The sequence below is a fragment of the Globicephala melas genome, chromosome 11 (genome assembly GCF_963455315.2).
Source record: "Globicephala melas chromosome 11, mGloMel1.2, whole genome shotgun sequence".
Taxonomy (NCBI): domain Eukaryota; kingdom Metazoa; phylum Chordata; class Mammalia; order Artiodactyla; family Delphinidae; genus Globicephala; species Globicephala melas.
In genome coordinates, this window is record NC_083324.2 from 86,732,198 (window position 1) to 86,757,913 (window position 25,716).

General features: G+C 41.2%; 1 protein-coding gene across 2 annotated transcripts in view; it reads right to left on the reverse strand.

Annotated features, from left to right (window-relative positions):
• Positions 1–8,841: 8,841 nt before the first annotated feature.
• E2F3 (E2F transcription factor 3) overlaps positions 8,842–25,716 on the reverse strand; it is an 80,487-nt gene continuing 63,612 nt past the window's right edge. For both annotated transcript variants that reach the window (XM_030881298.2, XM_060308383.1), the window contains exons 2-7: positions 20,934–21,045; positions 19,486–19,705; positions 18,006–18,164; positions 14,826–14,940; positions 13,386–13,521; positions 8,842–12,216 (exon numbers count right to left, since the gene is read on the reverse strand). In XM_030881298.2, coding sequence (XP_030737158.1) covers positions 11,954–12,216; positions 13,386–13,521; positions 14,826–14,940; positions 18,006–18,164; positions 19,486–19,705; positions 20,934–21,045 — 1,005 coding nt within the window. In that variant the 3' untranslated portion in view covers positions 8,842–11,953. The remainder of the gene's footprint in view (positions 12,217–13,385; positions 13,522–14,825; positions 14,941–18,005; positions 18,165–19,485; positions 19,706–20,933; positions 21,046–25,716) is intronic.

Below are 25,716 nucleotides of genomic sequence, written 5' to 3' on the forward strand. Positions count from 1 at the left end.
ACGCTTTTGCTGTTGTATCTCAAAGTCATCACCAAACCAAAGGGGACCTAGATTTTCTTCTCTTCTATCTTGTAGAAGTTTTATGGATTTGTGTTTTACATTTAGGCCTATAATTAATTTGGAGTTAATTTTTGTGAGAGAGGTAAAGGCTGTGTCTAGATTCTTTTTTTTTTTTTTTTTTTTGCATGTGGACGTCCAATTGTTCTAGCACCATTTGTTGAAAAGACTATCCTTTCTCCATCGAATTGTCTTTGTTACTTTCTCAAGGATCAGTTGACTATATTTTTGTGGGTCTATTTCTGGACACTCTTTTCTGTTCCACAGGTCAATTTGTCTATTCTTTTACCAGTGTCATACTGACTTGGTCACTATAGCTTTGTAGTAAGTCTTCAAGTTGGGTAGTGTCTTCCAACTTTGTTCTTCAGTTTTATGTTGGCTGTGCTGGGGATTTTTCCTTTCCATATAAAATTTACAATCTCTTTGTTGATATCCACAAAATAACTTGTTGGGATTTTAATTAGTATTGGGTTGAATCTGTAGGTCAAATTGGAGAGAACTGATATCTTAACAATTTTTAGTCTTCCTATCTATGGACATGAAATAGCTTTCCATTTATACAGATCTTTGATTTCTTTCATCAGAGCTTCATAGTTTTCCTCATGTAGATCTCACACATATTTTATTAGGTTTATGCCTAAGTGTTTGCTTTTTGTGGGACTAATGCAAATGGTATTGCTCTGTCTGAAATTAATATAGTAACTCCACTTTGTTTTGGTTAGTATTTGCATGGTATATCTTTCTCCATTCCTTTACTTTTAATCTAGCTGTCTTTATATTTAAAGTGGATTTCTTATAAATAACACAGTTGGCTCCTATTTTCTATTTCACTCTGACAGTTTCTGCTTTCAACTGGTATATTTACACCATTGATATTTAAAGTGATTATTGAAAATAGTTGGATCAATATCTACCGTATTTGTTACTGTTGTCTATTTGTTGCCCCCCCTTTTTTTGTCTTCCACTTTTTTTCTCTCTTCTCTGGTTTTAAGTGAGTATTCTGTAAGATTCTATTTTTCTCCTCTCTTACATATCAATTATACTTTATAAAAAATTTTTAGTTTTTGCCATAGAATTTTCAGTAATCTGAGTCCATTTTCAAGTAGCAGTATTCTGCTTCACATGTAGTACAGGTATCTCCTAACAGTATCTCAACTCCCCTCTTCCATGCCTTATAACATTTCTGTCATTCATTTCACTTATCCATAAGCTATGATCATCTAACATATTGTTGCCGTTGTTATCTTGAACAAACAATATATTATCTGTTAGCTCAGTTATGAGTAAGAAAAATAAAATATTTTACCTTCATTTGTTACTTCTCTAACAAATCCCCTTTCTTTAGGTAGGTCTGAGTTTCTGACCTCTGTCATGTTCCATCTCTCTGAATAACTTGTTTTAACATATTTTGCAAGGCAGTTCTGCTGGAAACAAATCCCCTTAATGTTTATTTTTTCTGAGAAAGTTTTTATTTCTCTTTGATTTTTGAAGGATAATTTCTCTGGATATAGAATTATAGATTGGTCTTTTTTTTTTCTTTTAGCACTTTAAATATTTCACTCCACTCTCATCCTGCTTACGTGGTTTTTCTGAGAAGTCCAATGTAATCCTTATCCTTGCTCCTTTATAGATAAGGTGTCCTCCTCACCCCTAGCTTCTTTCAAGGTTTCTTCTTTGTCTTTGACTTTCTGCAGTTTGAATATGATATGCCTAGGTCTAGACCTTTTATCCTCCTTGGTTTCTGGTGAGCTTCCTGGATCTGTGTTTTGGTGTTTGTCATTACTTTTGGAAAATTCTCAGCCATTATTATGTAAATGTTTTTTTCCTGTTTCATTCTTTCTTTCTTCTCCTTCTGGTATTCCCATTAAGTGCATATTACACCTTTTGTAATTTCCCCACTGTTCTAGGATAGTTTGTTATTTTTTTCATTCTCTTTTCTCTTTGTTTTTCAGTTTAGGAAGTTTCTAGTGACATATCTTCAAGCTTATTGATTCTTTCCTTGGCCATGTCCAACCTACTAATGAGTCCATCAAAGATGGTCTTCATTTCTGTTTCTGTGTTTTTAAGTTCTAGTATTTTCCTTTTGATTCTCTCTTAGAGTGTCCACCTGTCTGCCTACGTTGCCCATCTATTCTTGCAGGAAGTCAGTTTTCTCCATTAGAGCCCTTAGTATCTTAATCACAGTTATTTTAAATTCTCAGTCTCATAGTTCTCAAACCTCTACCATACCTGAGTCCGGTTCTGTTGCTTGCTTTGTCTCCTCACTTTGTTTTTGCCTTTTAGTGTGCCTTGTAATTTCTTTCTTTCTTTCTTTCTTTGGCTGCACCTCGCAGCACTCAGGACCTTAGTTCCCCAACCAGGGATCAAACCCAGGCCCCCACAGCAAAAGTGCCAAGTCCTAACCACTGGACCACCAGGGAATTCCCAGCTTTGTAATTTCTGGCTGGAATTCAGACATTATATATTGGGTAAAAGGAACTATGGTAGATAGCCCTTTAGTGTGAGGTTTAAGTTTATCTGGCTAGGAAGTAGGCTGTGTGTACTATTTGCTGTAGCTGTTGTGTCAGTGGCTAAAATTTTCTCTAGCGTCGTTGTTTTGCCTTTCCTGTTGTCTTTGGGTTTTACTAGAAACTCCTTTTTATTTTATTATTATTATTATTTTTTGCGGTACATGGGCCCCTCACTGTTGCGGCCTCTCCCGTTGCGGAGCACAGGCTCCAGACACGCAGGCTCAGCGGCCACGGCTCACGGGCCCAGCCACTCTGCGGCACATGGGATCTTCCCGGACCAGGGCACGAACCCGTATCCCCTGCACTGGCAGGCGGACTCTCAACCACTGCACCACCAGGGAAGCTCTAGAAACTTCTTTTTAAAAAGAGTCTGAGGCTTGCATTTCTTTCCACTGTAGTGCCCTATGATTATACACAGCCCTATTAATGTGGTGGTAAGGTGTGGACAATGGTAAGCGTTCTGTAATCCCATGATTAGATCTCAGTCTTTTATTGCCTCTGGCTGTGACCTTCACAAGCTTCTCAGCTTTTTTTCCCCCCTTAGATGGGACAGGAAGGCTAGAAAGGGCTGGAATTGGGTATTTCCTTTCCCCTACATTGGGAAGACTCTGGCAAAATCCACATGGGGTCGGCTCTGGCAAAATGGTTTTCCTTGAAGACAGGCCTTTATTAAGGAGAACAGAATGGTCTGAGCATATTTCAAAATAGTTACTTGCCCCTCCCCCTACCAGAAACATGAGGGAGATTTTCTCAGATCTTCACCCTGAGGTCCTTCTCCTGATGGCCCACAATGCCTAAAACATTTATTATCTGGCTCTTTACAGAAAAAAAAAAAAAAAAAATCCAATCCTTGCTCCCCATCTCTGTTTCCCTATTTCCCACCTGGAGGGAAAACTAGTGAAGGTGTGAGGAGTCCTAAGAATGGGTCCTCCGGAGATTCCATTTCTCAAGCTAGTCTACACCCAGACCCCAACAACTAGTCAGTTACCCTTGAGGTTTTCATACCAGTTGCTGGTTCCAGTGGCCGTTTCTGCTCTGGGTAGCTCTGGTTCTCTGGATTTGCCGTTTCTCCAGTTTTCAGGGTGGTAGTTTGTCCTGGACCTCAATTCTCTCATAGCTCTAAGGAGAGTTGTTGATTTTCACATTGTTCAGCTTTTTTCTTTGTTGTGAGGACAGGCGTGACAACTTCCACCCTCCACATGTTGGACCAGAAACTGCTCACCACCTCTTTTTGTACCACCTGTGAGCTAAAGAACAATTTTTACTCTTAAAATGGTTGGGGAAAGTCAAAAGAAGAATATTATTTCATGACAAGTGAAAATAACATGAAAACCAAATTTTAGCATCCATAATTTTTATTGGAACACAGCCACGCTCATTTATTTGCTGACTGGTTAAGGCTGCTTTCACGCTACAGAGGCAGAGTTAAGTATATAGTTTTGACAGAGACCTTACGGCCACAATGCCTAAAATATTTATTATCTGGATTTTTTACAGAAAAAAATTATTTTTTCAGTCCCTGCTCCCTCTTTCTTAAAATTTATTTGTATTTTCCATCTCCTTTTCTTTCTGTGCTACATTCTGGGTAATTTTGTCAGATTTACCACACCAGTTTATTATGATCTTTTTAGCTGTATCTAATCTGCTGGTTTAGCCATCATTTTTTTCTTTTCTTCAACAATTTTATTTTTAATTTCTAACATTTTATTTTATTCTATTTCTAATCTGTGCAGCACGTTTTGATCATCTCTTCTTGACCACTCGTTTTGTGTTACCATCTTTTATTTCTTTAAGCATTTCATACATATTTATTTTATATACTGTATCTGATAGTTCCATTATTTGAATTCTTTGAGGTCTAAATCTGATGTTTCCTGCTTCTGCTATTAATGCTGGTTTGTTTCCTTATATATTTGTTGACCTGTGACTGTGATCTTGTATTTGGTAGTTACAGTCTGTGGTCCTACGTTAAGGAGGTCTTGTCCAGAAAGGATATGTGTTTGCTCTGCTGAACGCCAGATGACTCTGACCTGGAGCACTAGTGCCTTCTTCCAATTTCTCTGGTTTAATCTGAGTCTTAGGTTCAGTACTTCACTCTTTCTTTGTTGGCCTAAGACTTTTTTTTCTCAATTCCAGTAACAGTATTAGAAATGAAATTGGTTTCAACCTAAGGTTTACCTGTCTTTCCCATTTACAGGCTCTTCAACCTTTCTTTTCAGCTCAGTTTTCTTTTTTATTCTTCTGGCCCTCAGGAATTCCCTGTAATCTCAGCAATACAATAAAGATTAAAAAGCTTTTTTTTTCTCTGTGCAATCTAGGTTTTTTGTAACAAGAGGGTTTCCTGGCCATCTAATCAGCCGTATTGCCAGAGCTGGAGTCTTATCCAATTCTTTCTTCTTCACTTATAACTAATTTGTCCCCCCAATTGCTGGTTTATCTCCTTCCCAGGACCAGGTAAGGGAATTATTTCCACACTTTCTATTGTCTCCTTTCCTTCATTACACCCCTATGCCTGCCCCTGTCTTTAGCACCCACTTTATTCCCTTGATAGATAACCAAACTTTGAATCAATGGTGATGGTACCTTCTCTTTGATGAAAGGAACAGCCGTTCTTTGGTTTCTTGCCAAGGATAGGATTTAGCTGTAGCTCTTTTCAAGCATCTTGGGTCTTGTTCTGTCTCCTTCCATTTCTAAGCACATACAACCTCTATTCCCATCTCTAACCCATTTAAACATGCTCTCTTTATTGACATGGTTTAATTTTTATTTACTGACGTCATTATTTCAGGTCTCTCCTGTAGAATTTCAGTGTTCTTTCTTGCTCCTTGGTCTCCAGAGTATGGGTTAAAGCTAAATGCTTTTCATCCTTTGTTTATATCACTGCCCACATACTGTTTGTCATTTTTCAATTGATTAGCTACTTCTGCAGCTGTTGCCATCAGTTACAAATGGCTTTAGATGCAGAGACAAGGCAACCAAAAATACTTTGTAAACTGTAAAGCCTTGTACAATGCTAAGGGCTGTTCAAGGATGAGAGAGAGACAGTATAGTTTAGGCTTCACCTGAGGCAACTGCCCCTGAATTTGATGATGCAGAAAAACTGTCTTAAAGGCTTCTAAAGCTGAAAAGTAGCCTGTACAGGAAGAGAAGTCTGAGTCTTTCAAGGCAGAGGCGGAACATCCTATTTAGGAGCTGTTGCCAATTTGATTATTCCTCTGTTTAAACAGAGCAAATCCATTTTTATCAAAGACTGAGGACAAAAGAACCACTGAGAAGTCCTCCAACTTGGCCTTCCAATGGTTTCCATCTCTCCCAATTTGTTACTGTGCACAGAGACACAGAGAATAATGATAGCACCCACCCATGAAACATGGGGATGAGTAGAAATACCATTGCAATGAGAAGCCCGCGCACCGCAATGGTGTTTCTTTTAACTTCTGATTGACTCCTAGCTGATTAATTCTAAGTAGCCAGGGCAGGGGTTCTCATTCTTATCCCAAGGCATGACCTACCATTTAATCTCGTCATTTTCCTTCACGGTATCCGGGTTGTAGTCGAGATTGGATTGAGGCTCCCCAGCTCCCTAGATCCTAGAAAATGAATCTATTGGCTTATTCACATTTGAGTTGTGCCTACCTGGGCAGTCTTCTGCAAAAGCCCTCCTGCATCCTGGATCAGAAGCTTTCCTGCTTTGTAAAGCTCTCCAGCAGAAAGTCTACATCTTCATTTCCATTTCTGCCTCTAACCATCTATCCTTCCAAGTCTTCCAAATGTGGCTTTGGAAGGAAAAATCACTTAAGACCTGGCCCTCAGAACTTACTTCTCCTAACTAAAACTCGTTCCTCTCCCCACTAGACTATAAGCTTCCTCTTGCTAATAGGATCTATGTCTTTTTCCATTTGCACTCCAGCACCTACAACAGTGTCTGGCATATAGTAATCACTTTATGCTCATTCAAAGAGTGACCGAATAAATGAATAACTATTGATATTTCTCTTAATGGACATTAAATGAGTGGAATACAATTAACTTTTTAATAATGGTTTTATTTTCTATTTCAATATTACAGACTGATTTCTAAATTCTCCCCAGAGTAGAGTGAGCCCATTTTAAAACAATACTCAGGTAAGTTTCTGAATTATAAACTGTTTACACATCCTAGTCATATATTCACCTTTTGAAAAGATGCAGCTCTACACAATTGATTCAAATTCATCTTCTCTACATTTTTCAACTGTGTATGGACAATTCTTGTTTTATTTGCTAGCTCCTACCCCCCCCCCCCCACCACCTTCAGTAGTCTACCTGGAAGAAGGGATCCATTTTTGTATCACTTTGTTCAACTTCCGTCACTGGCTTGACTATAGAATACCTGCTGACCAAAGGGGCACACCCCTGGATATGAGAGCGGCTATGCTGGATGACAGAAGTCAGGTGCTCCAACTCTGGGAAAACAGGACTCCAAGCAGAACTAAAAATAAAACGCAAAAATGTGAAAAAAAAAAGTCCAGTATAAGGTACAAAATGAGGTGAGAAAGCCTTTGAGCTCATTATATCACTGTGTTGCCTTTTAATTAACATTCTTAAACCTCAGACTCATCTGCTAAATACAAATCATTCATTTAGATATGTATTAGGTGCTTATTATGTGCCAGGCACTATTTTAGGAACTGGGGGCACAACAGCGAGTAATACAAAGTACCTCTCCTCATTGAGCTCACATTCTAGAAGAGGAGCGATAACGTATATAGGATTAGCTAGTGATGTGTGCCGTGAAAAACCACAGAGCACTCACATGAAGCACTTAAAATAGTACCTGGTGTTCCAGTAGCCAAAAAGTGGAAACAACCCAAATGTCTATCAGCTGATGGACAGATAATGGAAATGTGGTATATCCATGCAACGGGATATTATTCAGGCATGAAAAGGAAGGAGGTACTGACACGTGCTTCCACATGAATGAACCTTGAGGACATAATGCTAAGTGAAAAAAAAGCAGAAAGGTCACATATTGTATGATTCCATTTATAGGAAATAACCCAAACAGGCAAATCCATAGGGACAGAAAACGGATTAGTGGTTGTCAGGGGCTGGGACTAGAAGAGGATGGGGCTGGCTGCCTAATGGGTGTGCTGTTTCCTTTTCGGATGATGAAAATGTTCTGGAACCAGAGTGGTGATCATTGCACAACATGGTGCATGTATTAAATGTCACTAATGGTAAATTTTATGCTATGTGTATTTTACCATATTAAAAAAAATAGTACCTGGCATAGTATAAGCATTCAATAAAACATATTTTCTATTTCAAAAATATCTTCAAACAGGAAATTAGCTAGGTAAATAAATTATTAAATAAAATTTTAATCACTGGAATGCTATGCAGGCTTTGAAGGGAATGAACATGATCTCTAAGTACAAACATGGAAAGATGTCCAAGATGCTATTTAGTGGAAAAAAAAAAAAAAGCTAAACATCAACATATATGTATTAAGTTCAATTTATGTTAAAAACTGTATATAAACGCGTGTTTATATATGCCTAGAAAACACCTAGACCAGAAGGATACACACAGGAAAAATGAAAATAGTGGTTACCTCTGGGGTGAATAGACGGGGGCGGAGGGGCAGCAGGGGATGTTTCTTTTTTCTACGTTAACTCTTGTGCATTGATTGTGTGTGTATACGATATACATTTTGAAGTTTTTACATGATGAGCTCTGAGTTAGGAGTGACATGGCAGTCAAAAAAAATCCGAAGTTGTTCACAGGTGGCATTATAAGAAATACAGAATCTAGAACGAGGAAGGTAATTACCAATCTTGAGAAACAGAATCTACTGGCTTCATACTCCTTATGAGGAATAAGACTTGACTTGTCACTTTCTCAGTGTAAAAATCCTCCATACCTGGTAGTGGTTTCTGCCAAGTGATCAGAGACACGGCAAGTCCTTCTGCTTCCCGGAGTGGCAGGCATAACACAGGTGCTCAAAAAATTTTCTGCTTAATGTTCCCCAAATCCCAACTAAATGGTAAGACATATGATGTTGTGAGTTTTTGTTCAAACGTTCCCCTTAACTTGCTAAGCGTGTCTTTAAAAATAAAATTAATGTAGGAGCATAAGACAATAGTAAGAAAAATCCATCCACAAGTCTAAGCTCTTTAAAAAAAATCATTTTATTGATCCTTTACCATACAAAATTTATTCAAATTACACCCATTTGAAGTGGTAAGATCACAGCTAGAGAACAGGTTACCCTGTAACAAATCTATTTACAAAATCCATCATAAAAGCTTTTTTTTTTTTTTTTACATTATATTACATATTTTCTTCTTTTAACTAGCATCCAACACAAAGCTAAACTGATTAGTAGTTTGCCTGCTCCCAATTTTGGGAGAAATACTTACTTTTGACAAAATCACGTACCCCATAGGAAAAGAAATTCCCACAATCTGACAGTTGCCACCCGACTCACTCTGCAAGGCATCTTCCTTCAAATCCCTCCTCTTGTACACACGAGTTGTCATGCACACGCTGAGTTCTTACTTTTCTTTTTCCTGAAAGCTGAAGCTTTAAATACTGCAATTGTATTTACAGATCTACACTTACAACAGAAATGAACACAAGCACGCAACAACAACAACAACAAAAACAAAACAACACTCTTAAAAAATTACAAACCAGCTAGAAAATATTCTGGCAGTGTTTACAAATTAATTGCTATTTTTGTACAAAATTGCTAGATAATGAAAATATGAGTAGGCTGCGTATCAACTTAAATAAAACGATTGCTACGCACAGATCTGTACATATAAACACACACCTAACACTGTTTGACAGCTCATGTGTTGCTCTTTATACAGTTTACTTTCTAAGGCTCACGCAGTCATAATACGCACACGTGTAACTTTTAGCCATTTCATGTGTGAGCTTTAATAGCAGCAACTCAATGGTACCAGGAAACCTGCATACTCAGTACTTAAAGTAACGCAAATACTGTAGTACTAACCCACTTTGTGTGCCAGATACTATGCAAAAAATAAAATGACTAATAATGCAAACAGAATACAGTATGGACGTCTAATTAATGTACACCAGTTAAGCCCATTAACTGGGAAAACCTTATGCATGAAGGAACTTGTAAGACTTATTAGGATTCCTTTCATTTTTAAAACAATAAATACGGCATCACGTTACGAAAAGGTTTAACGAGAAATTCAACCAAACACACAAACACCTAGTCAGGTGAGCTCAGTCTTTAGACTTTGGGAAAAAATCAGCTTTTGTGCAGCTGGCAAAGAGAATTACACAAAGCTGGAAGCGGAGGCAGCTAACCAGATGAGATAAATATGGGAAATGGGGAAAAGCTTGGCATAAATGGTTTCCCATACAGGAAAACACCCCACAGTGCATTTCCAGTAGGCACTTGACACAAAGCTCCCCCTTCCCCCCCCCACCCCCCCAATGCTTCATCTCGGACCAAGTCCAGTGTGTGTATGAGGGGACGACGGGGGTGGGGATGGAGGCAGAAGAAAAGGGAGGATGATCTGCACCTTTGTTTTTCTTCTCAAACATACACCCATGCATACCTACACAAATAGTTTAAAGTGCTGGTGTCATTGTTTTGACCCGACCACCACTTTGCATATTGTGGAAATCTACCTAGACTAACCCGGCTAGGGCTTTCGCGGTTTTGTTTTGTGTTTTTCCTAAGGGATATATTTGCCATTCAATTGAACACGTGAATCGAGTGCCTTACTATGTGCCTACCGCTGTGTTGGGCACATAGCATTTCAATTTAACTGTTCTTTGTGTTGAGGTTTGTTTTTTAGATGACTCCCTCATTCCCACAGTCTTTAGCATCCAAGGAATGGATGTGAGGTACTCTGCCACATTCCCAGCGGGAGAGGGCCATCTCCCCCTGGCCAATGGGAAAGCCATTCTTGGACAGAACTGGTAGGATTTGCAGCTGTCACGAAGCCTCCAACTTGGGACACCATTCCTGAAGAGTTAAGGGGAAGATGCCCTGGCATCCCGTCCTGCTTTTTCTACATCCCTGACTTCCCTTGGTCCAGCTCACTCCTTCGTAGCGGGAGGGGAATGGGAGCTGTTCTCACCAGCGGAAGTAAATGCCACTGATAGAACCCTACTCACAACGGGGGATGTCTTTCTCCCCAGAGGCCTCTCCATCTGACCCCATCCTGAGAAGTGGTCTCCCTGAGTGCAGTATAAGAGAGCCCTTTCCCCGGTCACGGGGGCCCGGGAAGCCCAAGGACGGAGGGATCCACACCTGCTGCTCCTTGGGGCTGCTGTGTCATCTGACCTGGTTCTCCTTCCAGATGGGCCGCCCCTGTCAGCGAGCTCCACTGGCTCCAAGCGCCCCCTCCTGGGAAAGGAAGCAAGATGGGGCAAAGCTTCTTGCAGAGGCTGTTAAACCTTAGATCACACACGTTTAGATGCTCTGATCAATAGAGGTTCTCTACCTCTGCTTAAATAATTTGAATTAGCAAAAACTGCTTCAAAGTAAACAATTAAATTGAAATGGTGATGGGTGCCACAGGAATGCTTAAATGGCAGCTTAAGAAAAAAAATCTAAAATAATCCACAAAGAACTCCAAAGTAGGCATTTGCTACAAATCAACTTCAAACTTACGAATACATTGGGGGCAGGGGAGTGGAAGTGGTTTATGGAGACAGGAAAAATCCACAACAGCTCAGAGGGGCAGAACTCAACTATTCTTCTGTATCTGCGACAAATACTTGAAAACAGTTTCTTCATCTGAAAGGCTGTGGAGGATCTCTTGACCTCCTAGTGGGACATGCGGTCCATAGCTTAAACTGAATTATGACAGTAATTTAAATATTCCTAAGAAGAGCTGAAGAAATCCATTTCATACTTTTGCATGACTTCAAGTTTACAGTTCCTGCAGTTCCATTCCAAATTAGCAGACCCCAAAGACATGCATTCTGCGAAGAAGGCACGGCTTGAAATGCTATTAAGGAAGATTGCTGTTTGCGAGTGGGCCAGGTGGCCAGACCCCAGTCTACAGCCCATCCGTCAGGCACAGCAAGCCAGTCCAGGAGGGAGGGAGGAAAAGGACGGGTGAGAGACACCTGATTGCACATTTTCTCACTTGCTGACTCATCCAGGAGATTTTGGAGCCTGGGGCGAGGCAGGGCTTTCCCAAGGGCGCCTGCAACTGTGCGTTTAGACATTTTTTTTCTTTTTTTTTAATTCATTAAAATGTCAGCTTTGTTCTGAAGTTTGTAGTTTACTTCATGATACTATCTTGGAGGAAGAAGGTAGGAAGGGACAACACTGCATGACAGATGTTCGGTTTCATAATAAAAAAATATGGGTTTATAAGGGAAGTCCACACAAAGCATAATCAGCTACACATGAAGTCTTCCACCAGCGGGAGCTTTTCCAGATCGTAAGCATCAAAGAGATCGCTGATGCCTTCCTCCTCCCCAAGGCTTAGGAGATAGTCTTCTTGGAGCAGGGGGGGCAGTAAGTTCACAAATGGTCCTTCTAGGTTGGAAGGAATTTGGTCCTCAGTCTGCTGTAAAAGGTTGGCTGGGGAGGCCAAAGGAGAAAGGTTTGCCATAGAAATCGAGCAATCACTATGTCCTGAGTTGGTTGAAGCCAAGTCTGAAAGGAAAAAGTTGGTGGAAACAAGAAAATAAGTTAGGCAACAATCAAATTAATTTAGGAGAAGTATGTACGTGTTGCTGTTATGAAAGCCTGCACACTCTTTGCTAAGGACAATTAGATGACATTACAGTATAGATCACCTCATGCTAACAGGCTCTGTGAGCAGTGACTCTGGTAAGCCTTTCTGTGTTCTTGTCTACTCACTCATCTTTTAAAATACCGACGGTTAGCAAACAAGAATACACGTAGCTTCAAAGATTAGAGGCTAACAAGCTAAAAACTGTCCTGCTATCAGTTAGTCATTCTGTAAAGAAAAACAAAAGAAAACAAAACCTACAGACTGAAAAGTTGGCTCCTTAGTAGAGATCACCGATTTTAACTTAGTCTTTTTTTGAACAACTAGCTTATTAAAGATACTTCTAAAAATACAAATAAAAAGACACATCCACTTTGAAGTTCTAGGGTGGGAAAAAAAAAAGTGGTCTTTTGTTTTACCGTCTGAGGTAGCATTTTTTTCTCCCCCTCAATATTAAGTCAGACCTGATCACTTAAATCATTCCTATTCTTGCTCCTATATCGGGAGGTAGCAGAAGAAAATTAAATGCGTATCTCCAATCTGAAAAAAACGAAAAGACTGCAAAAAAGCTTCCCTCGCTGTGTGGACAGTGGAGGGATGCATTAGATTTATTTTCCTGGGGTTTCCCTCCCTTATTCTCTCCCCATCACATGGCGGGGGAAATTAGGATAAAACTTCTTTGGCAAAAGGCTCTTCTCTCCTAACTTTTTTCAGTTCCCTCTCCAATGATCTCTGCGGTATCACTCAGAGGTGTGCGGCCAAGTGTCGCTGGTGATTCACCCAGACAGCTTCCAGCTCCACTCCTCACTTCCGCTGGTTTTCCAAAACACTGTAAAGAAATGGTTTCTGCTGACGGCAAAAGCCTGTAGGGGCTCCATTAAGTGGGTGGAGGAGCCATTTGCCCTGAAGAAGATCATTATTTTGTTCTGCAAACTATTCAGAATGACTTTTTTGAAAAAAAATGTTACCTTAATAACATTAATAACAGAAATTTTTGTTTCTTGCCTAGACTTGTGATTCTGATACAGGATCCTTCTAGCCACATTTCATTTTTAACATAGTTTCCAAATGACAAAAGTGGAATTTTTACCTTTGGAAGTGGGTTTAGAGATATTCCCATTGTGGTCTTGGTTGTTCGTTTTCATTGGACTGTGTGTTTCAGTCTCTTCTGGACACAAATAAACCTCAATGGGTCCTTGGGTACTTGCCAAATGTATTTGTAGGCTCTATGAACAGAAGAAGTGAGATAAGTTCAAACAGAAAGTTCTTTTGGAAATGAGAGCTATAGTAATCTTCATCAAAAAATGGAAAGTAAGGGTAATTTTCATTGTTCCTTTTGTTTCTCTACTGGTAGTCCACCTCAATCAATGACTGTCATCCTCTAGAGCAGGGGTCCGCAAACTGCAGCCCGAGGGTCAATCCTGTCCACTAACTGGCTTTGCAAATAAAGTTTTATTGGCAGAGTCATGCCCATTCCCATTGTTTGTGTGTAGCCTCTGGCTGATTTTTTTTTTCTTTTCTTTTCTTTTTTTTCATGCTATGATGGCAGAGCTGGGCAGTTGAATAGTCCCAACAGACTGTAGGGCTCACACAGCCAAAAACATTTACTGTCTGGCTCTTTAAAGAAAAAGTTTGCTGACCCTTGCCAAGAGGAGGTGAATTTAAAAAATATATATATATTCCTTTTATGCAAACTGTTAGAAGGTCTTTTAAGTGTTCCAAATACAGTATTCCCATGTTATTATTCCTTAACAGTAGGGGTTTTTTTTATGTTGAACTTTAATAGCCACTGGAGGAATAGTACTCTTAAGTGCTAGGAACTGAGTTTAATGAGAGAATGCAGCACACTAATATTTAAAATTCTTCTTTATCTAGGTCATAGAGCTATTATTATCATTTAAGGTGAGAACTCTACCCTAGATGGGAGCTTGCAAATTTCATTCTCTTTTTATTTTCTACACATTCTTTTACTACATTTCTGTATCTTTTACAGTCTAGGTCTATGTTATCAAAGTATATCTGAAAGCAATCACAAAACTATGCTCCTTATTTTCTTACAATATTCTAGTCTATCAATTAACCCGAAGTCCCATTTGATTTCTTAAAAGTAAATGTTTTATAAATGATAAATTCTTAAAATGTCCTAAGATAAGTTAGGGAACTACTTTAAAACATTTATATCTCTGTCCACGGTGGGGACCACATCCAGGGTAATCCACGTAAAATTCCCCACCGGTTCAAATGGATCAGAACTACCATATAACAAATTATGAGAAAGAGAAAATACAAGAGGGACAGGGCCCCATATACCACTTTGAGTTGAATGCCCTGCTATGTTAAAATTAGAATTTTTGGACACTCAATACATATCAAACTGTTGAAATGTTTTTAAAGTTAGGATTAAGTACAACAGATGGGGAAGAACTATGAAGCTTTTAGGAGAATACACTTTAACCAGGAGTCAATGATTCTTTAACACCAGGCATTCCCAAAAGATCTGTACAGATGAACGAAGACGTTATCTCCTTACCTCTATCGGGTCAGGCACTTCAAGTCTTGTTTCTGGAGGGGCTTTCACAACTATAACAGTTTGGTCTTTAAGGCCACTAATTTTTCGAATATCTTGATATGTAACATAAGCTAACGTAATGAGCGTTAAGGAAATCTTCCAACTAATCGTCTCGGATGTAACCATTATGAAGATAACAAAATAGATGCATGGAAAGATTTTTAAGTATTTTATTTCTTAGAAGAATATATCTGTCTCTCCTTCTAGATCTTTAAATATATGGGATCTTCCATGAATCTTCTTCTCTGGTTGTTATTCTAAACAACGAAAGAAGTGTCTAGCTCTTTTTCTTTCCATTTCTAAGTTCATGGCTACTTAAGATATTAACATAAACACAGAAACAGAATAGTTAAAATAAACTCTTGAAAGAAAACTGAAACCCAATTTCGTCAGGATTTTCAAACCAGGTTCCTCTGCAGCACAGGTATTGCATGAACTCCAGTGAAGTACTCTGTCACTCAAATTGAATGATGGCAGATCCCAATTCACAGAAAAAATTTAAGCCCTATTAACCCTAATTTTGTTGAAACACCGGTAACTTCTATCTGCTACTTGATTATTAAAAAGTGTCAGCAGCCACCCAAATGAATGAATGAAATCTATGTATCAGTGGAAGAACTCCGAGTACTGCTCAGGCAGAGAGCTTGTTTTCTTAAGTGTACCTGGGCTGGTTGTGATTATATATTGCCTACTGATAAGAGTATCATTACTTCTCTGTTAGAAAGATTACCCTCTGTATGATATTATTAACTACAACATTTCAGTGTTCACAAGGAGGAAAGCAGCTTCCAGATGATCTGCAACCTAAATGATTTAGGAAAAGAGAGTAAAATAATATTTCAGTACTCTTGGTAGTTACTTCCGAGCACTGAACAATTCTTTAAAGTGCCCTGACAGTTAAACCTAAGAGGATATTACGAAAGAACAAGGTACTTATTTTATGATAAAGTATTCATGCTAGCTTGCTTAGAGAGACAGGCTTTGACTTGGTACTACAAGAGAATAGGTTGCATAGCTTTCTTTTATAAGGGGCACGGAGTACCATAATTAACATACAATGTCTTTAGCCAGTTGCTTTTCATATTAACTTACAAAAAATGCCTAGGATAAAACAGCAAATCACAACCCAACAAAGGCATTTCCGGAGGTAATATAATGTAGTGAATAGAGTCTGTGATCTAACATGTTAAATACAGAAATAGGACTTAGAAAGCCTAGAGGAAATGATGTCCCTGAGATTAGTAGCTTTTTATTAGAAATTGAAGGAAGCTATGAACCTGCTGTCCAGAAAAAAGCACATTCACCCCAAATCTGCATGTACATTTAGGGGCAGCTATCACAGACTAGCATCTTTAAGTCTCAGTAGTTCAGACAACAGCTATTTCAGTGTTGAGCTTGACAGGACAGCTCACGCAGGATTCTGGGTTTTAGGTCATCATCTGTTTCATCAAGGAAGCCAATTGCTGTCTTTACAGAAGACCTGACAGTTACGAATTTTTACTGAGAACAGTGGGGAAACTGATAACTAGGTACTTACTCCACAGCCCACTGTCAAAAAGCTATTCGACAACCACTTATTAAAATAAAACCTCATCTACAATTACCCAACGTGCCGCAGGAAGGAAAATTTCAACACATTTGTGAGCAAGCTGTACCAAATTCGGAACTGGATGGCAAACGGAAATAAATTGTGCAAACATAGTCTCTAATCTCACAGACTTAGAAGTGCTTCCATCGGGGCTCCCTCCTGAATTTGCTTCTTGGGTTAGCAGCCCCCTGCAAGGAAGCTTTCGTTTTCTGCAACAAAGGCACCAGAGAAAGCTAACGTAGGTGACAAGGCTGTAAGCTGCCCATCACATGGAACAGCCACGTCTCCTCCCCGAAGGGGCTCCTGAGTAAACAATGTAGGAAGCAGCCCAACGAAAGCTACTCTCATTTCTTCCAGTGTAAGCCCACTCTGGCCACCACGGGGAGGGGGGAGGGGGCGGTGCCCAATCAGCACGCCTCTTCCCCAGCTCACCAAGCAGCAGCTGACAAGGTTAATCCTTTGGCCAACAGGAAATGAACAATCAGAGTTTCCAAAAAAACCGCTTAAACTGGAAAATAAATGTCCCCACAACTCCAAGGGAAAGCCTACTAGAGATGAGACACTAGAAGAAACCAGGCAGGTCACATTTTATTTTCTGTCTAACGAAGATAAATGGGGAACTAAAATCAGAGATGAGATTATTTAAAATACTGGTTTTGTTTCCTACTAATAAGTGAGAAAATTGCAAAATCTTCTCGTCAGCATGATGAAGTAATCTCTCTCCTCTATGGTCTGAAGTGAGGTGATGAACAGTAAGTTCTCCTCAGGTGGTCAACAGACTGTCAGCCAGTTAAGAACAAGAGTTGGCTTTTTATATTTTTACTTCCAAGGACTAATGTTTGTGGATGAATGGATAAGCTGAGATTTCTTAGGCCTTGAGGTGTTTCTGAAATCAGTTTTTGGTGCTGTGATTCAGCATAATGTGCTTTAAAAATTATAGAATGATCCTTCTATACTCTTTCAATTCCTTCAACTATAGTTCAATTACAGATTCAACAAACTCCAGTTGCCCCCAATATCTGATGAAAAGCAAACAGAATATGAGAACCCCAACAGTGACAGCTAACACCCACCTAAAACCTGGGAAGCCCAAGATGAATCTGCTGTTATCATTAATACTGACACCTTACATATCTCATTAATAGTGTTGCCTGGGCTTCCCTGGTGGTGCAGTGGTTGAGAGTCCGCCTGCCGATGCAGGGGACACGGGTTCGTGCCCCGGTCCAAGAAGATCCCACATGCCGCGGAGCGGCTGGGCCCGTGAGCCATGGCCGCTGAGCCTGCGCGTCCGGAGCCTGTGCTCCGCAATGGGAGAGGCCGCAACAGTGAGAGGCCCGCGTACCGCAAAAAAAAAAAAAAAAAAAAAAAAGAGATATGATAGGATGCAGTCTAATGACTATCATTCCATAAATACCGAACACACACCTACACACACACACGCTTACTTGTATGAAACGAGTAAAATTCTACCTTGTACATAAAAGTCAGATCATCAACTCTGGAAATAGTCTAGAAGGCAGTAACCCCCGCCAAACAGGTGGCACAAAGGATATCTTTGATTCTCTGAATCCTCGGTTAACAGTTTGAGGTCCAGGGTGCAGCTTTGGATCAGTTCATCTAATTTCTTCTCTTCCTGACTGAGCTCGGTCACTTCTTTAGACAGGCCTTGACACTGGGCCAGCATGCCCCCGTCCTCAGACAGACTGCAGCCCCTGGAAACCCAAACACAGACTCTGCATGGCTGCTCGACAGGCCAAAGGGGAGAGGGCGAAAGGGAGGGCTGGGAGAAACGGTCCTTTGGGTAAATGTCCCCTCTTGATGCAGGAGGTCACACTGTTTGTTAGCCAAGTGTTAAAATTAGAATGTTTATACATATTTTTCAGTACATAAAGTCCTTCACTTTTCACACCATAGAAATTAAGTGAAAAAACACTGCTATTTTCAGGTTTCTTTCCTCCAGAGGAGGCTGTTTCTTCAGAAGACTCAAATTCAAAGGGCCAAAGGAGGCGGCTCCTTCCTGCCACATGCCTCCCAGTGGGGGGGAAAAGAAACAGGGGAAAAAGGATAGAAAGACATAGCAAGATAGAAAAATTTGAAGAAAAAGATGGAATGGTTCAAAATTCAACCAAACGTCATCCAAAAAAAAAGCATGAAAGACCTAGGTAATTTCTGAGGGTCTTATACCAACAACTAAAAAGGAAAAGGAGGTGAAGAAAACAGGTATATGTGCTGGACGCAAGAACAAAACCCAGTTCCCAACAGGTTTGTCTCAACCACAGGCTAAAATGGGTCACTGAAATGTCATAAAATTCCAAAAAAGTACATGTTCATTTTATCATGTCTGAAGTAATGTTTTTTCCAAAGCCAACCCATAACAGATTTATTCCCTCCAATAATGCTTTCATAGTTCCTTCTGATATACTGGGTGTTCAGATGCTCTGTCCATAATTCACAAATGACATTATCATACATTTAATCATACATGTGGGTGTGTAGATGACAAGTATTATCATCCCGGTTTTCCAGAAGGAACCTTGATTTAATTTACACAGAAAGTGAGTTAATCGGCAATGAGAACCATCAATAAAGATACCTGACAACTGTGCGTACACATAGATGTGTTGATACACAGCCACAGATAGTTTCTCAACTCCTATTAGAGACAAGCCACAGACCTGTGTAAGCATCTATTAGATTACACATGTGAGCACACACGCAGATATCACGGTGACAGATGACAGCGTTTTACTTTACAGATGCAGGGCTCCATTTAATCCCAGGATCCCCTTGCTTGAGGCTAACTGAATATAAACCCTTTTATCTCTGACAGCATCTAAACAGAAGGTCTCTTTGTAAAGAGACTTTGAACTTCTGGCTAAGGAGTTGAGGAGGGAAGAGAGAAGGAGAGAGAAGTAGGAGAGAAAAGGAATGAAGTGTGGACATGGGCGTGAAAGTTGGGCCTGGGAGAAACCCCTCTGCAGTTTGCAAGGACCCCAGAGCCAGTGAATTGCGGGCCCCGTGACTCATACTCACATCCACTGCACGTTGTTTTTAGACTTCTTCTTAATGAGGTGGATGCCTTCCAGTACATTGGTGATGTCATAAATCCTTCTCTTTTGCACCTTCAGCACCTCTGCTGCCTTGTTCAAATCCAAGACCCCATCAGGTGATTGGCTCAGTAGCTGAATGAACTTCTTGGTGAGCAGACCAAGTGATGTATCATACCGTGTTTTTTCTGAGGGAGATTTTGGAGCTTAAAGAAAAACAAAAGCCAAGCGGGTGGGGGGATAGGGGCAAAGGTAAAGAAATGAAGGGTTTCTTTGCAGTCAAGCAAGCCCCCATTCCCCCAGCAGCCCAGGTATTAGTGTTGGAAGTAAAGCTGTTGTCGCTGATGTTTGTGGCGAGTTATAGAAAGCTATGAAATTGCTTTATTAGGAAAGGAAGGGACAGTAAAAACTCCTGTTTGATTAAAGCATTTTACTGTGCATTTCTCAGTAGTTTCTACTTTGGCTTACCCTACTCCCTGGGGTCTAGTGAAGTATCTCACACATAGTAGGTGCTCAAAAATATCTGTTGAATGAATGAAAAAGTGCTGTAGCCTCACGGGATCAGCACACGTGGAGCCTAACTTGATGGGGTCCGGCTATGAATCTCGCCAGCGTTTGACAATGGGACCCAGACAGACCCATCCTAACTGCCCTTTCAGACTCCAGTGTCTCTGTGTGTATATAACTTGTTCACCAACTTTTCAAATAATGTAGATGAAGAATACCTGGAAAGGTCGTTCAGTCCAGTCTCCCCATCCCTCTGGAATGAACTGTCCTCATTTAATATTGCATTTATTCTCTTATAGGTGCACAGGTCAAGGGTTTAACTGAGTACGACACACAATTTGTGGATTGCCTAATTCATACACTACGGGATAGGAGAGGACAAAGTCTAAATTAATTTAGCCTTTGCATTAAATGCCAAAGATGTAAAGGACTATTTAGCTATTTCCAACCTACTTTTCTCTCTCCCAAAAGAAAGAACGATTGTGCTTGATGGAAATGGAAACTAGCTGCAATTTACTGGTCTCAATCAATCCTTACGCTGCCACACGCTGAACTCGAGATTTAGGCTGGCACAGACATCACCTACACCCAGCTAGCCCTGGTCCCTGAAGTAAGGTCCATGAAGGAAAGTTAAAGTTAGATTTGACTATGGAACAGTGCCAAAGAGCTTGTATCCTGAGTTGAAAAATGAAACTGCACACATCAAAAGAGGCCTCCCCTGCAGTCAGTATTCAGGTATCAGAGGGACTCTGTAAACCTCTCACTGGGTGTCTGCAGACATCATATTTATTTTTTGGATAGGCACAGGCAGAAATGAAAAAGAACCAAACATGCCAAAATTATCCACACCTTGCCATCCCTTCAGCCACAAGCTCTGAAAGTTGGGAGGCTCACACCCAAGACAGGAAGAGATCACGGAATCCTTACTTTTTGGACTATCTGGACTTCGGAGCGCAGCTCTTCCTTTGCCCTTGGGGGTTTTTAAACCATCTGAGAGGTACTGCTGACCGCTTTCTCCTAGCTCCAGCCTGCGCTTTGCCTGGAATAAGAGAGGACAGTTGTTGGTCGCTGGTCATGTGGACGATCACAAGTGAAGCTGAACGCCACAGGCTCGCGCCAGCCCCCGCCGGCCCCCTCCATTTCACTCAGGGGCTCGGTTCCCTCCAGCCGGGGCTCCGGCTCCGGAGGCGGAGCTCTCGCCACCTGGGCTCAGATGGACAAATCCAACCATCCTTCAGGGTTGGGCTCTGGGGTCACTTTGTTCATTTACTCATTGATTCAACAGACGTGCCAGGCATGGGGCTGCAGACTAAGAATACCGCAGGCATCACGGGACTTAAATTCACGTTTCCCCAGCAAACCTCTGGTTCTGCCTCCATCTCTGACCTGGGTTGAATCCCCTTCCTTGTGCTCCCCAAACACTCTGTGTTTATGGGTATCGTAACACTTGCTGGATGTAAGAGTTATTTTACTTATCTGTTTCTCATTTCCTTTAAGGCAGGGACTGCTTCCCATTTATCTTTGTATACGCAGGGCTTGGTACAGAGCCTGGGTTTCTGTAGGTATTCAGTCTCACACACACACACACACACACACACACACACACACACACACACACACACACACTCTCTCTCTCTCTCTCTCTCTCTCTCTCCATATATATATATATATATATATATTCAGTGAAAGAAAGGGTGATTGAATAGTAACACAACCGGTCACAGACTGCAAATGCTCATTCATCAGAATAACAAATACCGCAAACACTCAATCCTGGGTTTCACCTAGGATTACGTTCCCCATTTGGTCATCAAACTGGGCAAACGAGAAGCTCTCACCCAAGTTTTTAATCTGATTTTTCATATAAAAATATGCACTTCATGTCTTTTATGTACTGGGCTCTGGGCGAAGGGAACAGAGGTAAGCAAGACAGATAAGAGTCCCTTGGTTCCTAGTGCGTGGAGTCCAGGAGAGAAGCCAGGTAATTATGAAATAAGTAACTGTTGAGTACTGACTGCATGGGTGTGAAGGGTGTTCAGACAGGGGTGGTACCAACTAGACACCCACGTGACAAGGTGCATTGAGGCTCATTTCAGGGCGGATGCTTCTAATGAGGAGATTCACAATTTCAAAATAACTCCCCATGACATAGAAACTGAAGTAACAACTTATCAGCTGAACTTGTTCTGTTCACTAAGAAGCCATGAGCCACAGGCAGCTCATCCGATCTGACACGTGATGTCCGTGTAAAACACACACTGGATTTCAAAACTTAGCACGAAAAAGGCTGAAAGAGCTCATGAATAATTTTTATGTTGATTACATGTTAAAAGGATGCTGTTTCGGCTTTATAAAATATTACTAAATAAGATGCTATTAAGATTATCATTTCACCTCTTTCCGTATATATATACGGAAAATATATGTATCTTTTTACTATGTGGCTTGCATTTGTGGCACACATTATCTTTCTGCTGAGCAGTGCATCACCACTCCAAAGGCCTAGGAATGACAATTAGCAAATTAACTTTCTTAATTTCATTGTCTGCTCCCAAACACTCTTGTCAAATCCTTGTGTGGGCCTGTTGCTTTGGTTGGCCCAGTGAACATTCCTGCTTCATCAGGCAAAACTCCCTGCTTGTTCTTTGGGGAGCATCCCTTCCCTCTCACAGACTAAGAGTGGCCTGCTGCACACAGGTGACCCAGGCCGGGCTGGTCTTTATGCTCCATCCTCCCCCTCGCCCACAGTGATTGCAGTCCTTCTGGCACAGGACCAAAGCTGGGTGAACGAAGGCAACCCCAGGAATTTTTCTGGAACTACTGGTAGGAAGGGGTGCGCCTTCTTAGTAAGGTTGATAAGCTGGTAGCCGGAAGCTACCTGGAAATGAGGCCTCCCCAGGGGAAAGCAGAGTGGAGAAACAGAGAGAAAGGGGTCTGAGGCCATCATTCAAAACTCTGGGTCAGGTCATGCAGTTGGCCTCCCCCAGACTTTTCAGTTACATCAGTTACATTAGCCAATAAAGTCTCCTTTTAGCTCAAAGCACTTTGAGTTGGGCTCCTGAAAGTGTGGGGAATATGTGACAACCTGTGGAAATGGCTGAGTCAAGACGGGCTCCAGTGAAATGGGGAGCTGGCATGCCTTGCTAATAGCAAGGGGCCAGGTGTGTTGGTCACTTCTTTCCTGTGGCCTGCAGTAAATTACTACTGATAGAGTCAAGCTTTGTAGAGGCTCACCTAAAAGTAGAGAAGGAGAAAACAGCTTTGCTTTGGAGGCTTTTTCTCAGTAGAAAGCAATCCAAGAAGATATACAGCTGTACTCTCTGCCCCTGCTAAAGTCCACAGAAGGAAGGCAAAAGGGGAAAAGGGCTTGGGCCCCTGAGCTCCTGGCCCCTTAAGGCCTGCACTCTCCCCGCACCCTCAATGAAGAACCACCCACTGGCCAGCAGCCTGGGGGCATGTCCTTTGTGCCTCCCCAGTGCTCAGCTACTGTTTCAAATTGCTTTGAGGTTAAGGCCTGTGGAAGCAATGTGCTGTAGGCTGGGGAAATTCCAAGATCTGTTGCTAAGAAACCGCGATCTAACTTCAAGGACCAGAACTAGTCAGGTTGTGTGACTTTGGTAACCAAGCACCAAACCCTAGAGTTGACAAATCTCAATACTGGATAGAAAATCTACTACATTTGAAAGGCACCAGAGGAAGCAAAGGCCTATGAGACCTCAGTCTTTAAGTGAATCAATCCCTAAACCTATAAGACTCACACCGAAAAGAAATGAGCTGTGAAAGAAAGGCAGCCCCAGAAAATCCTCCCAGAGAGTAGAAATCGGGGTCACCATCTTGGAGCCACAAGCAAGCCACATCTCCAGCAAGTCTCCAAGGGCCTGCTATTCCTGTTGGGGGGGACATGACATGCTCCGGGAGGTGACCACCGTGTGTGATTTCCTCTTTTCCAGAAGGATGTTTCTGTTGGGTTATCCTGTTACCTTTCCTCCACTGCTGAGTGAGTGGGGACTAAACTGGAACACATAGTACTTGTAGGTCCTAGATCTGACGATGGGCACTGTAACTGGACTTCCTTTTGGGGAAGTGCTGTGATGAAGCAGCATTACCTTGATGCTTACCTTAGTGTGTTTGCGCACACATGCTTGTTAAAACAAACAAGAAGCCAGAAGGGAGGATTTAAACAGGGCAGGTAGTCTCTGCCTACACCCCCTTGCCCTGGACAGAGCACCAGCGCAGATAAAAATCTCCTCTTGGAATTCAACTTTTCTGCTGTTCTTTGTTGGCTCCTGAAGATACGTGTAATCCCCTGGTGTCATTTCTCCTCCGCCTGAAGAATGTCCTACAGCCTTTATTTTAGTGTATGTCTGCTGGTGACAAATAATCTTAGTTTTATTTTTTCTGAAAACATTTCATCTTCATCTGTGAAGGATATTTTCAATGGATACAGAATTCTGGGTTGATTTTTTTTTCCTGTCAGCACTTTCTAGAGAATGTTCCATGTACACTTAAAACTAATAATAATACTGTAAGTCAAACACAATCAAAAAATCAAATAAAAAAAAATCTCCTCTCGGTCATCTCAATTTTTGTTTGCTCTTAGTGTGAACATCTTGCTGAACAGAGCGCTGTCCTGTTTATAAACAGACCTTCCTATTACATGGCCCCTACCAGTAAAGCAACTAATATATCTGGTGCTTAACAGGAGGCCCAGCCGTTTGGTCCTAAGCAGGAGTAAAGGCCGAACATGAGTGATGCTCTATAGATCACCCACAGGGCATCTACCTGAGCTATTATCAAGGGTGGCTTTTACTAGAAAGGAAGTATGTGCTAACTATAGGACCTCAGCCCCAACTATGACAACATGCCTCTGCAAGGAACAGTTGCACTGTTACGCGTTTCAGAAAATGTACGTATGAAAATGATAGGAGTAACTGTCAGGCAGCCAAGCAGCGGGCCGAGGGGAACATCCATGGTTTCTGTCTACCTGGCATTTGTTGCCCTAATTTTTCGTTTGGGGAACTTCTCCACAGTTCTTAGTTCAGGTGGTTTCTCTTGAAAACAAACAGGCTTGAAAACAAAAGGCCTGACACTGTTCAACATCTTAGGCTAGCCCTTACTATCTAGGTTACAGAGGTAAGCACCTTAATCTAGGCCCACCAATCAGTGTAGTCCAGTCAGCTGGCGAATGTGACTGGTTTCCGGGTGGTTTACCCATGACCAAAGCAGGATGAATCACTCAATGATGGGATTTTTGTTGGAAAGTACAGGGTTCTTTTCACTGGGAGTTATCAGGCTGGTAGGATGTAAGCCTGGAGCTACCTGGGAACTGAGCCCACAGAGAAGAAAGCAGAGTTAAGAGCTAGAGAGAGACTGCGTCCCAGTGCCTTCAAGGGAGGTACAAGATCTTACCAGTCCCAAAGACAGATCTACTAGACTTTCATTTGTGTGAGGTGAAGAATTCCCTTTTATGGTAGGAGAAAACTGTCAGATTACTACCACTTGCAATCAAGAGTCCTAGATATAGGCTTTTAGCATGAACCACAATGCACTCAACATCTGAGTGCTTACAATAGGTCATACGCCAGGTTAATTGCTTTCCACTTGACTGTGTTATCTTATTTTTACAACAACCCCATAAGATAGCTGTTATTATTATTTCCTATTTTACAGGACAAAATGGAGGTTTAGAGCTCTTAAATAACTTTTCCAA